The sequence below is a fragment of the Pteropus alecto genome, unplaced genomic scaffold (assembly GCF_000325575.1).
Source record: "Pteropus alecto unplaced genomic scaffold, ASM32557v1 scaffold134, whole genome shotgun sequence".
NCBI classification, from domain to species: Eukaryota; Metazoa; Chordata; class Mammalia; order Chiroptera; family Pteropodidae; genus Pteropus; species Pteropus alecto.
Genome location: NW_006436283.1, coordinates 4652195 through 4666090, shown reverse-complemented (window position 1 = coordinate 4666090; position 13896 = coordinate 4652195). Strand labels below are relative to the sequence as shown.

General features: G+C 59.2%; 1 protein-coding gene across 10 annotated transcripts in view; it reads left to right on the top strand.

Moving 5' to 3' along the window:
* The window catches only part of LLGL2 (LLGL2, scribble cell polarity complex component), a 31639-nt gene that overhangs the window by 14098 nt on the left and 3645 nt on the right, over positions 1-13896 (top strand). For all 10 annotated transcript variants that reach the window (XR_003046458.1, XM_015589811.2, XM_025047151.1 and 7 more), the window contains exons 3-17: positions 5305-5402; positions 6619-6700; positions 6912-7027; positions 7428-7586; positions 8630-8792; positions 8942-9074; positions 9419-9473; positions 10049-10203; positions 11435-11652; positions 11726-11793; positions 11910-12063; positions 12203-12307; positions 12715-13007; positions 13108-13258; positions 13630-13780. Coding sequence is in view for 9 of the 10 variants with exons in the window: in XM_015589811.2 (XP_015445297.1) it covers positions 5305-5402; positions 6619-6700; positions 6912-7027; positions 7428-7586; positions 8630-8792; positions 8942-9074; positions 9419-9473; positions 10049-10203; positions 11435-11652; positions 11726-11793; positions 11910-12063; positions 12203-12307; positions 12715-13007; positions 13108-13258; positions 13630-13780 (2101 nt within the window). In the remaining variant the exon portion in view is untranslated. The remainder of the gene's footprint in view (positions 1-5304; positions 5403-6618; positions 6701-6911; positions 7028-7427; positions 7587-8629; positions 8793-8941; positions 9075-9418; positions 9474-10048; positions 10204-11434; positions 11653-11725; positions 11794-11909; positions 12064-12202; positions 12308-12714; positions 13008-13107; positions 13259-13629; positions 13781-13896) is intronic.

Genomic DNA, 13896 nt, shown 5'->3' with positions numbered 1-13896 from the left:
CAAAATAGGCTTGTCCCAAGCTTTCAGACACTGGCTTCTAAACAAGTGCTGGGCCTCTCTGTCCAGCACCTTCTGGCCAAACTCCTTAACATCTACACCAAGCAGGGTGCCTCAGAGAGAGCAGGCCGGAGAGCCCCATGTCCTGTTTCTTTGGTTTCAGTACTTGGGAAGGAGCCGTGTCCGTGGACAGGTCCTCTGCACCCTCTGCCAGGCAGCAAAGGAGCCGGGGAGTACAGTGGTTAGGGGCGGGGACTCTGGAGCCAGATGTCCTGGGCGTAGGTGCCCGCTGTGCCACTTCCTCACTGAGTGATCATAGACGTGTGACATAACCTCTCTGCGCCTCCGTAGAGTGGGCATCATAATGTTTCCACATCCAGGTCGAGTGCTCCGTCTCTTCGAATGGCACCGGGCACACGATTGGTGCCGTACCACAGTTCGCATCATGACGGCTCGTGGGTGGAAACCGAGGCCTCCAGGCTCGCACAGCCTGAGCACATGGTGGAGGGCGCTGGCTGGTGGTCAGGACTCCTGGTTCCATCTGTCAGCCAGCTGTGTGGCCTCAGAATGGCGACTTCACCTCCCGAGCCTGTTTCTCTGCCTGTGAAGCACTCGTCTGTGGTGTGCGCTGGGCCCACAGGCTGTTGGGAAGACAGACTAGTTTGCTGACAATGCCAGCAGGGCCACTGAGGACCAAAGGAGGGGACCGTGGGACCCACTGGACACCTCAGTAGGGAGGAAGTGACTCTGAGTGGACATAAGCTCATGTCAGAGTAAGACCTCTTCCTTGAAAATCCCTCGAGGCCACCCTGTCCCCTAGAGATAAGGGCATGCCCATCCGGCCATTCCTCCTGGCTGCCCTTCTCCACCCCCAGGCCCTGAACAAACAGTGTGGCCCTGACCCTCTGCCCCTGGCTGCCCCTGCCCCTGCCCCCGCCAGGTTGTTTTGTCTTGGCTCTTTTGTGGCTGGGCCCCTGGTGTCAGGTGACAGCCACACGGAGAGGACCAGGTTTCTGCCGCTGCCAGGAATCTGAGCTGGCCACACCCAGTGCAGGACAGTGCCACCCAGTCAGCTAGGCGCCCCCCTATGGCTCTGGGCAGCCCTCCTTCCCTACCCCCAACACATGCTGGGAAGTCTTCAGCCCTCATTCTGGGACAGGGCCCCGCTTGCTGAGTGCCAGACAAGGGCCTCCATGTCCTCTCCCTTCTGGGAACCTGAGGTGGGCCCTGGAGCCAGCGTGAGGCAAATGGGGCTTTCTCCCCCACACCAGACAGCGCTGCAGTTTGGTGGCTCCTACAAATCTCTCCTTTCCCAGCTCCCTGACAAAAGAGCTCATTGTTCTCTCCTCCCTCCTCTGGCCTCCGGAGATCACCTGAGCCAGTAGCAGGGTGGGGGCAGGGCCAGGTAGGCTGGATGCTGAGCTCAGGAGGTAGGGGACTGGCTGCCAGGCATTGGTCAACCTCCCAGCTTGATCCTGAGCTGGAGATGCTGGGGCGAGGCTAGGAGGACCGTCCCTGGAACCCGAGCCTGCTGTCCCTGGCCAAGCCTCAGCCCCACCCGCTGTCCTGGGGAGAGGCGTGGTTCAAGGCTGCTGTGTGCCTTGGAGGTAGCAGAGCAGGGCGCCCCTGAGGCTGAGCCACGCTCCTCGCCTGCTGCATTGCACCTTCTCGGTGCCTTCTTTACTGGAGGCCACATGCCATCCCTGCCCGGGACCTACACAAGCCTGGAGAGAAGGTCGCTCGCTGCCCATGTGGCCCTTGTGCTCCAGCAAGAGCCGAGTCTTAAAAGGCCGTTGGGAGTTGGGAAGAGAGAACCAAGGAGTGGGAAGGGAGCCTGAGGGTGAGGGGACAGCCGAGCCCGGAGGTGCCCCTAGGGACCTTCTTCCCCAGGCCACTCTGCCCAGGATTTCTCACTCTTCCCTGTCCCCTTAATTAACTGACCTCCGTCCTTGCCCCAAAGCCAAGTCCCCTCCCTCCCCATTTCCAGCAAGACCCCACGGGCCTCCTGACAGGCCTGGGGTCCCCACACCTTGCCGAGCCCAGGTCCCTGCACTCAGGACTGGCTTTGCCTCATCACATTCTAATGGCCTCCCGCGGGGATTTGTGGGCCTGACTTGCGTGTGGAGCCGCCACCGTCCCCTCCCCAGACCTGGGGAGTCCCCACCATGCACTGTTTCCGTTTGAACCTACTTTCACCCCTGGCCAGGTAGGTTCATTGTGGACACACACCCCCCATACCTTATTTTGTTCTCAAGGGGCCTCAGTGGCTCCATGGTTGTCAATTTGGAGAAGAGGCCCGAGGGTCACAGGGAATGATAGCAGATCTTAGGTGAAGCTGGGCCTTAGGGGCGAGGCCTGTGTGAGGTGGGGCGGGGCTGAGCCTTCCAGACACTGTCCGGGGGTCTGTCTTCCTAAAGGTCATTGTGTTGGTGCTACCAATGCAGCCATTGGTGTCATCTCACTTATCAGATGCGAAATGAAGATTAGAGAGCAGAGCAGCTCACCTAAGTCCTAAATCCACAGGCTTTCTAAGTGGCCGAGGGGGATTCAAAGCTTGTTCTTTCTAAACCAGCTTATGGAAAAGAAGATAGGGAGGAGTGGCACGTGTCCCCAGGACCCTGAAGGAAATGAGGGATGAGTAGGAGTGATTGAGCGATGGGCCCAACCTTGGTCTCCCTCTGGGCTTGTGAAAAGAGGCTGGCTCTCAGCAGGAGTGACTCAGGTGAGCTGTTCAGAGAGCTTCCTGCCCCGGAGTTCACGGAATAAGGTGTGGCCTGAGAGCCTGGCCAGAAGCTGCAGTATGGCTGGTGCCACCAAAGGACTGCCCATCCTGAGACAGAACTGTCGAGGGCTACGCCTTGGCCCAACAGGAATGTAATATGAGCCACATGTAATTTTAAATGTTCTAGAAATCGCATTACAAAATTTTTTAAACAAGTGAATTTCATTTTGATAATTCTGTTTAATCTAGTATATCCAAAATATCGTTTCAGCATGTAGTCAGTATATTTTAATGAGACTTCTTTAGTGTTTTTTTAAATCCCAGGTGTATTTTACCCTGACACCACATCTCAATTCAGACATTAAATTTTCTTTGGAAATACGTGACCTGTATTTAGAGTTTGGAAGATTTTCACTTGAAAGAGGTTCGCAGTGTGGTCTGCGTGACTCCAGCCCCTGATCCCTTGGAGCCCAAGAATATACCTAAAAGGTTCTCCCATAACCAAAGTGAGCGTCCATTCTTAAATGTAAGTTAATTAAAATTAAATAGAATTAAAAATTCAATCCCTCGGGGCTCCGTATCCACACCTGGCTCTTTACTGGGCCTCTACCAGGCTCCTGAAGGACATTGTCTCCAAGTCTTCCAAGTTCCAGAGGTTTTGGCCCTGAGCTGCTGCTGCTGGTTCTGGGCAAACACTACGCCCCCGAAGTCTGGCTGCTGACTCCTGAGGCCCTAGCAACCTGGGGCTGGCTGAAGCCTAGTGGCGGCCTCTGGGGAGGCACGTTTCACACACCCCATCTCGAGCCCTGCTCTCCTTTTCCCGGTAAATGTTTACATTCCAGACACTCTGCTATCTCCCCAAGGCTCTTCCAGGCCCTGCATTTTTTACATAGCTGAACTGGAACCTGGGCTGGCAGTGAGGCTCCTGCTGGGTCACGTCTGCCCTCTCAGCTGTCCCTTCCAGGTGCAGCCATTTGCATGGCAGACTGTGTTCCTGGCAAAGAGCTAAGCCTAAGGCGGCCCCCACACCTAGGTGTCCCCAGACATCCCCAGAATAGGCACTTCTGGCCCTCTTCTCTCTGGCCTGACCCCAGCATGGAGCCTTTGTCCATGAACCACTAGACTGGACCGGGCAGGCAGGCAGGCAGGCAGCAGTTGAGTCTGCTAAGTTATCGTCCCAGCTGTCACGAGGACTTTGCTCGCTCCTTGAGGCCTGACGGGACAGCCAAGTGAAGCCCAGAGGAGTCCCGGGCCTAAGGAGAGCTGCTTCATTGGTGCAACCTTTTTTCTGCAGGACAGTCTCCCTAGTTTAAAAAAATCAGAAATGAAAAGTCTCCAAAGCAGCTGGTTGGCCTCCTTTTCCTGCTTTAAGCTAGTTCTGCAGGTTCAGTATCCCCTGAAGTGGGAGGTGAGGGGTAGGGTTAGGTGATTAAGAAACAACCGAAAACCTTCCCGAAGACGGTTTGTCAGTCTAAATCTGTTAATATCTTTCTAATCTGTAGTTCCATCCCTGGAACGTCTACCTAAAAAAATACTCAGTTGCAGGCAAAGGTAGGAGTCCAAGAGTGTCCCTCCGTGCAAGTGGCGACTGCAAAACCTCTAGAAACAAAGGAAATGTTCAACAGCAGAGGCCTGGTGAGTTAGGGCATCTCCGTGCAAGTGCTCTTTGGCCATTTGAGTTGTCACAGTGCTTTTAACAGCCTGGTCTGGCTATGGGTGGGAAACAGGCTAGAGAACCATACAGTGTATGTGTAACCATGTGGCATGATCACAGGTCTCCGTGTTTTAAGTCTAAACACACGCAAACACCCAGAGGCACAGGAAAGACAGACACATGCCAAGACGACAGCAAGGGTTACTTCTAGTTGTAGGAATATGGGCAATTTTTTTCCAAACTCCTTTACTGTTCAAAGTGTTATTACTTCTGTAATAAGAAGTGAACAAAAACATGTCTGCAACAATACTCTAGAAACGGGCGCTCTGGGAAGATGGAGGAGGACTCCCAGTGATAGAGAGGGCCCTGGGGAGAACAGATGTTCACAGCTGGAGGACCCCGGATGGTCCAGAGCTCCTGCGGGTTCCATTGGACCCCAGGGGCCAGCCCAGGGCTGCAGTGCAACCAGGCCTACTGAGCAATGAGGTGCCTTCACTGTGCCAGCCCCCCAAAGCTTCCTGCAGCCCCGCAGGAGGGCCAGGTCAGTTACTCACAGTACATGTGGTGGAGGAACCGAGTCATAGTTCCTGGGGAGCGAGTGGATGGCCAGGCGGCCAAGGACAGGGTCAGCAGTGGACCAAGGGCGGGACCCAGATGCGTCTGGGATTGTCTCCACACTTGGGCATCTGGGTAGGAGGCTGAATGGGACTAAAATCCTCCTTCCTGCTGGCAGTGGCTCTGTGCCGCGGCTTCTTCGTCCAGCACTGGCCGCCCGGCTGGGGGAATGGAGGGGATGTGTGGCTTCTTCGTCCAGCACTGGCCGCCCGGCTGGGGGAATGGAGGGGATGTGCGGCTTCTTCGTCCAGCACTGGCCCCCTGGCTGGGGGAATGGAGGGGATGTGTCTGTAGACCGACGTGGTTCTCATTGCAGACGGTGGAGCACGGCTTCCCACACCAGCCCAGCGCCCTCGGCTATAGCCCCTGTCTGCGCATCCTGGCCATTGGCACCCGCTCTGGTGCCGTCAAGCTGTATCCTTCCTGTTCTCGTAGCTCCCACCCTCTAGGGAAAAAAAACGTTGCAGGTGACCCTTCTTGTTCCCGGGATGTCCCAAATAGCCTCTCAGGAGTCAGGCCTGAATGCAGTAAGTGGAGGCAGGTGGTGGGCCAAGAAAGTGTTTTAGTTTTTTTTTGAAACCTTCCTAGTAGGAGTCAGTTGACTGGCCCCAGGGTTATGTCCAAACCAGAGACAGCAGCAGCTGTGGGTGAGTGGAGCCGGGCTAGGGAGCCGCTCGTCCAGATTCAACTCCACCCCACGTACACCAGAGAGGAGAGGGGACTCCTGGTTGGCGCCGGACGTTGTCCAGCTCGGTCGTCTTATATCCAGAGCATGGGGTTCTGGGCTGACGGGGGCTCTAGGCCTTTTCAGTGGCAAGCCCACAGTTTCCAGAATGGAGGGTCACTGCCTGGCCAGACTGGCTTGGGCTGGGCTCCAGGGCTTGGAGCACTCCTGCCCTATCTGACCCGAGCCCCAGGGTAAGCCAGGGTGGGGCCTCGGAGAATTAGGGGAGAATTAGGAGGATGGGGGTGGGAGGATAGTGGGGGACCACCCATGGAGAACCCACTGGCCCCTCCAGCAAAGCTGTAACTCCCTCCGCTGCATAGGCAGAGAGGCCAAGGGTGCCGCCAGTGGGCTGGGCTGGGCAGCAGGAGGTGGTGTAAACACAGGAGGGCAGAGCCCCAGGGCCCAGGGCCAGCTCAGCCCTCCCTCAGCTGGTTAATCATTGCCAGGCCATGGCCATATCCTGGTTACCAACCCCCCCACCCCCAGGGCTCATGGCCAGGGCCGCTGGGGGTGGGCCCGCAGGGGCGCCCTGCGTTTTCTCACGGAGTGCCACCAAGTGGTAGCTGATGGGTCTGTAGCAGCTCAGGCTTCAGAGTGGGGTGGGCGTGGTGGTGAGCAGCCTAGGAACTGCCAAGGTTTCACCCTTCTACAGAGTCGTCTCCACCTGCCTGGATGGGAGAGTTCTACCTGGTTGGCTGTTTCCACCCTCGGTCAGGTCACTGGCCAAGGCCACTCTGTCTCTTACTCACCCCAAGCCCCAGTCCTGCTGTCTGGGGAAAGGGCGAGCTTTCTGCCACTGGGAGTTTATGCCCCTTGCCACTGGGGCACAGAGGTCCCGGCACTCAGGCACGTGAGGGGTGGTGTCCTGCCTTCTGGAGCTTTTCCTGAGCCTGTTACTCCTAGTTATGGTGCCCCAGGCGTGGAGTTCATGGGGCTGCATCGGGAGAACAACGCTGTCGTGCAGATCTACTTCCTGCCTGGCCAGGTGAGGGGCCTCTCCATGCCCTTCTCACATGTTCCAGAAGAGGCGTACGGAGAGGCAGGCGTTTGGTGACCCTGGGTTTGGTGCTGATGGGAGGACCTGGGACCACCTCTTTTTCCCCGCTGTGGTTCACAGGCCACCCTAAGCGTAGCCGGGGGCCTTTGGGTTCTGGGGCTCAGTCAACTGGCCCCTTCCTGCCCCATTCCCTCCCTAGTGCCAGCTGATCACCCTGCTGGATGACAACAGCCTGCACCTGTGGAGCCTGAAGGTCAAAGGCGGGGTGTCAGAGCTGCAGGAAGAAGAGAGTTTCACGCTGCGTGGCCCCCCAGGGTGAGGATGCAGTCCCTTTGCTCCCCCAGCCAGCCCGACCTGTGCACCCAACCCCTGGGTGCGGTCACCTTTTGAAGGTCCTGTGGAGCCCTTGGCAGTCTGGGCAGGTGTTTGAGCCAACACATCTCCACCCACAGGTGCTCTGGGTGGAGTGAGTGGGCCTTTGGCCGGCCTGCCTCCCTCTGTCCACTCATAGTGTCCGTGCAGGAGGCCCCAAGGGGGTTCCGTCTCCTAGCACAAGCTCTCTGCCTCCCGTCTCCTGCCCTGGCGGGATGTAATCAATACGTTTGTCCCGGCCCGAGACTCTGGACTGCATTAAAGGGTCTCAGAGGCCAGCTCTGCCCAGGCCTGGCCCTGCCTGGCCAGCAGCCAGCTCACGGGCAGCCGTTGCCATCCGCAGGGCCGCCCCCAGTGCCACACAGATCACCGTGGTCCTGCCACACTCCTCCCGCGAGCTGCTCTACCTGGGCACCGAGAGTGGCAACGTGTTTGTGGTGCAGGTACCGGCCTTCCGCACGCTGGAGGACCGGACCATCAGCTCAGACGCCGTGCTGCAGCGGTGAGCCCGCAGACCCTGTTGCTGTTCGGGACCTGTCCCCCTTGAGTTGGGCATGGCCTTCTCCCTTTGGTCCCAGTAGCTTACAGTGTCTCTCCTGGGAAGTCTGTGCAAATGGGAGGAAAGATGCAGCTCCCACCTTTCCCCCACATTGAGACTCTCACCCCACAGTATGTTAGCATCGTAGCGCTGAAAGGAGTCTTCTGGACAGCTTGGCACCTCATTTAAAGATAAGGAAGATGAGGCTCAGAATGATCGTGTCGTGTCACCAAGTCTTGGCCCAGTATTCTTTGCACTGATACCATGTATTTCAAAACCCAGGGGCCCTGCGGTGGGTCACATGGGCCCCAGACCCATCGGGGCAGCCCCTGCTGATGTGTGTGCTTTGGAGTCTGCTAGGTCTCCGAAGCACACAGGCTTATGGCCAAATGCCCTTGACAGCCACAACCCTGCAGGTGTCTGCCGATCATTTTGGAAGCTTTGCTCCTTGGTGGTGGTGTCTGCAATAGGGAGAGTCAGATCAGTCTGGGTCAACAGGGGAGGTGAGGGGTTGAGTGTTCTGCAGTTCTGAGGGGCAGGGAGGAGGCTGGGGTGCAGAGATGCTTGCGAAGGAACAGTCTGGAGGGTGGTCCCCTGCACCGAATACGAACGTACAGTTTCATGATTCTCGTAACGGGCGCATCCCTGCAGCCACCGCCAGGGAAAGAACGACAGGTGGCCCACCCCACGTGTCCTTCCCAGTCCCAGCTCCCTCCCTCCCTCCCTCCCCAGGAGGTGACCGCCAACCACATCGACCTTTCTGGACATCACTCCCTTGCTTCTGCTTAGAGTCGTGCCACCCGAGCACGCGCCCTCGTGCGGTTTACACGTACCGCTGTCCTGTCCCACGCGTTACCTCCCTCTCCCCTTGGCGATGTGTCCTCGCGCGCTCTCCCTGCCGCCACGTTCCGAGCCCACGGCCACGTGAAGCGCCGCGTGCAGCCGCGCTGAGGGCCGCGGCCTGTGGGTGAACGTCGGCGCGGGCTCACGGCGCTCCCCTCGCCCAGGTTGCCGGAGGAGGCCCGCCAGCGGCGGGTGTTCGAGATGGTGGAGGCTCTGCAGGAACACCCTCGAGACCCCAACCAGGTCCTCATCGGCTACAGCCGGGGCCTCATCGTCGTCTGGGACCTGCGGGGCAGCCGCGTGCTCTGCCATTTCCTCAGCAGCCAGGTAGGCGGTGCCTGGGACGGCGGTGGCCACCACAGGGCTCTCCCTGACCCCACGTGTCACACACGGCCCCGGCGCCAAGGCGTGGGGCGCAGGCCGTGGGACCGCCGCCCTCAGCCCAGACGGGGCTCTCTCCTTTTCCTCCCTCGAAGCAACTGGAGAACGTCTGCTGGCAGCGAGACGGCCGCCTGATTGTCAGCTGCCACTCCGACGGCAGCTACTGCCAGTGGCCTGTGTCCACCGACGCCCGGCAGCGGGAGCCCTCGCGTAGCTGCGAGCCTTATGGTCAGTGCGCCGTCTGCCTGGCGGGGGCCCGGCCCACCCTGTCACCCGTGACTGCCTTTCTGAGTGCACAGCAATGTCCTCTCTGTTCCCAGTCGGTCTTCTCTGCATTCACGTTGTAGGCGCCCAACTCAGAAGCAAGACCCGGGGCCCAGAGCAGGAAGACTTTGTTCAAAGCCACACAGTTGGTTTTCTGCTGCCCACTGTGGCTTTCTCAGGGAACTGCTCAGACAGGACTCCTGGGCACAGGTCTCCTGCGTGAGCGTGGCGCGGGAAGCTGGCGCCCTGCAGGCCCGTGTGCCCCTGCGGGAAAGCGGATGTGCTCCAGCTAATTCCTTTCCTTGTAGGTCCCTTTCCTTGCAAAGCCATTACCAAAATCTTCTGGTTGACCACCAGGCAGGGGTAGGTACCAGTGCTCTGTCCTTCGCCCTTTCCAGAGCCTTCCCGGAGGTCTGGAAAGGCTTGTCAGGCCTCTGCGGAGGGTGGCGGGGAAGGTGCCTGGTGAGCGCCTTCGGGACCTGTGGCAAGGCTTCGAATTCCAGGGACGGGAGAGGGCCTTTTATACCGCTCATGGCCGACTCCCAACTCCTGGTCTTTCCCTTCCGTCCTCCCGGACACGTGATTCAGATTAGCAGGTTTTGACTGTTTTAGCAGCAGACCTGTTTCTTCGCACAGTCACATAGGAAGACTTGATGCAGGAGCAGAAAGAGGGGACACTGGTTGAAGCAGGAGTGGCTGTGGAGACTCCCAACCCACAGCCCACGTGCCCCCTCCTCACCCCCAAATTCTCCTGGGCTGTCGTGGTCAGGAAGAGATGGGGGTCTGCCCCACCCCATCCTGGGGAGGGAGACTAGCCTCTCTGCCCAGCCCCTGCACAGAGGCCAAGCATGGGGAAGCCCAAGCTGCCATCTCAGCCTGTGGATGCCTGAGGTCATGTCACGAACCCCAGCCCACCCCTGCTCTTCCGTGCCTGCCAGGTTGCCCTTCACCATCTTCCAGGGTGGCATGCCTCGAGCCAGCTATGGGGACCGCCACTGCATCTCAGTGATCCACAATGGCCAGCAGACAGCCTTCGACTTCACCTCCCGGGTCATCGACTTTGCTGTCCTCACCGAGGCGGACCCTGCAGCAGGTAGGCGAGCTTCGGGAGGGGTACGGAAGCTTAGCCACTGGGAGGTATAGAGATGCCGGCCTGTCTGTGAATGAAGAGGAGGGGCCTGCATGGGCCTTCCCAAACCTGCCCCTCCCTGAGTCCCCACTACACCCCTCCTTAATGCCACTGAGGCCAATAGCCACAATTAGTCCCTTTCTCCCACTTTCTGCCAGTCTGTGGTTCCATCCTTGCTGGCCACACCTCCTGCCCACACCACACTCTCTTTGGCCTCCCCTGGCTCAGGTGGGGTTTGGTGCAAAGCGGGCAGACCTCTACTGTTGAGTGTGACACCTGCCCGCCCCTTAGGAAAGGGGGTCCTGGCTTGGACATGGTGAAGCCCTCAGGGAGTGGGACAGGGGACCCAGTGTGGAGCCAGCTCTGAGCCAGCCTCCGGGAGCTTGGCTGGAACAGCAGAACTCTGAGTCAGCCTCATAAATTGGGTGACAGGCAAGACCAGAAAGGGCTGGTGTCGAAACTTGGAAAGGAGGCCTGGCTGGAGATCTTGAGGAGGGCGGGCCCCCTCTGTGCGTGACTCTGACCTGACAGGTCCAAGGCCTCCAGGTGAGCGGGGCGGGCCTGCTCGGGGCCTCCTGGGCCGTGTTCTCCCGCCTTCGCCACCATGAGGCCATTTGGAGGGAGACTCCAAACCAGCCTTTCCTTCATTCTCTGCGACTCACACCCTCACACCTGACAGCAGGGTACTGGAAGTGGGGTCCAGTTTTCGCGTTGATTTATTTTGGATTTTCTGTATAGGTGATCGTGTCATCTGTGAACAGAGACAGTTTGGTTTCTTCCATCCCAGTCTGCGTACCTTGCATTTCTTTTTCCTGTCTTATTGCATGAGCTAGCACTCGAAAAGGGGCCATGAGAAGGGACATCCTTGCCTTGTTCCTGACCTTAGTGAGAAAGCTTTGAGTTTCTCACCATTAAGTATGAATGTTAGCTGCAGTTTTCATAGATGTTCTTTATCAAGATAGGGAAGTTCCCCTCTATTCGTAGTTTAGTGAGAGTTTTTATCATAAATAGGTGTTGGGTTTTGTCAGATACCTTTTCTGCATCTAATGATATGATCAGGTGTTTTTTCTTTTTGGAGGTGGTTTTTAAAATGCAGTTCCCTGGCTCTAAAGCTAGAGCATTGGATTCCACAGGGCTGGGGCAAACGGCTTCTTACTAGCTCCTGCAGCCCCTGACCCTTGGCCTGTCCCCCCAGCCTTTGATGACCCCTACGCCCTGGTGGTGCTGGCCGAGGAGGAGCTGGTGGTGATTGACCTGCAGACGGCCGGCTGGCCCCCAGTGCAGCCTCCCTACCTGGCCTCCCTGCACTGTTCCGCTATCACCTGCTCCCACCACGTCTCCAACATCCCTCTGAAGCTGTGGGAGAGGATCATCGCTGCCGGCAGCCGGCAGAACACACACTCCTCCACCATGGTAGGTGCAGCCCCAGCCCCAGCCCCACCTCAGGGTCAGGCTGTCTCATGGACTTCTCGTTCTCATTTTTTAGGAGTGGCCCATTGATGGTGGCACCAGCCTGGCCCCAGCCCCGCCCCAGAGGGACCTGCTGCTCACGGGGTAGGTGACTTGGACGGTACTCTCCTCCTGCATAGCAGGATGTACAGGGTGGGAGCAGAGCCCGCAGGCGCCGCTGGCCCGGCACCCTCACAGCCACAGGCGGGCTCTGCCCACAGGCACGAGGACGGTACAGTGCGGTTCTGGGACGCCTCGGGCGTCTGCTTGCGGCTGCTCTACAAACTCAGCACGGTCCAGGTGTTCGTCACCGACACAGACCCCAACGAGAACCTCAATGCCCAGGGCGAGGACGAGTGGCCCCCACTCCGCAAGGTGAGGCCAGGAGCCTGGGAACCAGGGAGGGCGGGGCCGGGCCGGGCCCAGTGCTCATGGCCACTCGTGGGCCCAGTGCTCATGGCCACTCGTGGGCCCAGTGCTCATGGCCACTCGTGGGCCCCCTCTCTCACGTCAGGTGGGCTCCTTCGACCCCTACAGCGACGATCCCCGGCTGGGCATCCAGAAGATTTTCCTCTGCAAATACAGTGGCTACCTGGCTGTGGCAGGCACAGCAGGGCAGGTAGCAGGCTGGGCTAGGGGTAGAGGGCAGAGGGGGACATCATCAAGTGACTTTGGGTAGTGTCTACATGAGCTTCCTTCTCAGGATTGGGGGCATAGGGACAGGAACCATCCCCCTGAGTGCCCATCAGTGTTGTCACCAAGAGCATCAGCTGCCCTGATGCTCGCTCTTTTCTCAGTGGATAGCGGCTGCCCCCCTAATTCCATTAGAGCGAGGCCTTGGGAAGGTTATCTCTCCTCCAGAAACCAGAATTAAGGGTCAGGGGCTGGGCAGAAGCTTTCTGGCCCTGCTCGGGCCCTGGGCCTTCGCATGGGTCCCAGGTCCTTTGCTGTGCCCACCATCAGGGTCCCTGCGAGGTGTGTCCCTTGGTGCTGGAGTTGGCTCAGCCCATCTGCCACCCCACGCAGGTCCTGGTGCTGGAGCTGAATGACGAGGAGGCGGAGCACGCCGTGGAGCAGGCGGAGGCCGACCTGCTGCAGGACCAGGAGGGTTACCGCTGGAAGGGGCACGAGCGTCTGTGTGCCCGCCCGGGTCCTGTGCGCTTCGAGCCCGGCTTCCAGCCCTTCGTGTTGGTGCAGTGCCAGCCCCCGGCTGTGGTCACGTCCTTAGCTCTGCACTCGGAGTGGCGGCTGGTGGCCTTCGGCACCAGCCATGGCTTTGGCCTCTTTGACCACCAGCAGCGGCGGCAGGTCTTTGTCAAGTGAGCAGTCTGCCCCGGGTGGCCAGGGCTTGGGTCTGGGATTGGTGCCTGGCAAGGACCCTCGGGTCCCAGCAGTGCCGACAGCCCGATGTTCCCGTAGGTGCACACTGCATCCCAACGACCAACTAGCCTTGGAAGGCCCGTTGTCCCGCGTGAAGTCCCTAAAGAAGTCCCTGCGCCAGTCCTTCCGTCGGATACGTCGTAGCCGGGTGTCCAGCCGGAAGCAGCGGCCAGCAGGCCCCCCGGGAGAGGTGAGGCCGAGCAAGGCCAGCCATGAGCCCAAGCAGAGCTGGGGGCGGCAGCAGCGGCCGAACTACCCCTCCCTCCCTCCCTCCCTGCTCTGGTGACGAGCACAGACTCTGGGTGCTCCACGTAGATTCACCTCCTGCCCCACTGCCCGCCAGCTGTGTGGCTCAGATACGCCACGCTGCTTCTCTGTGCTTCAGCTTCCCCGGCTGTAAAAGGAATTGTAACACCTAGGATCGAGTCCCCAGTAAATGTTACGAAGCAGGGCATGGTGTGGGCTGTGGCCAGTCTCCCCCAGAAGGTAGAGTGTTGAACAATAGAAGCTTCAGGGAGGGGAGGCCGGAGCCCGCCCTCAGGCCAGCCTGACCCTCCGCAGGTGCAGGAGGGGCGCGCCCGGGCCGAGCGGACAGGCCTGCAGAACATGGAGCTGGCTCCCGTGCAGCGCAAGATCGAGGCCCGCTCGGCAGAGGACTCCTTCACCGGCTTTGTCCGCACCCTCTACTTCGCTGACACTTACCTGAGGGACAGTGAGTGGCCAGCCTGAGGTGGGGGCGGGGGCCAGGCAAGCACCCCCCGGCGTGAGGGCATGGTGGAGGCTGCTGCCTGCCTGGCTCATGGGAGCCTGAGAGGGATTTCCCCTTGT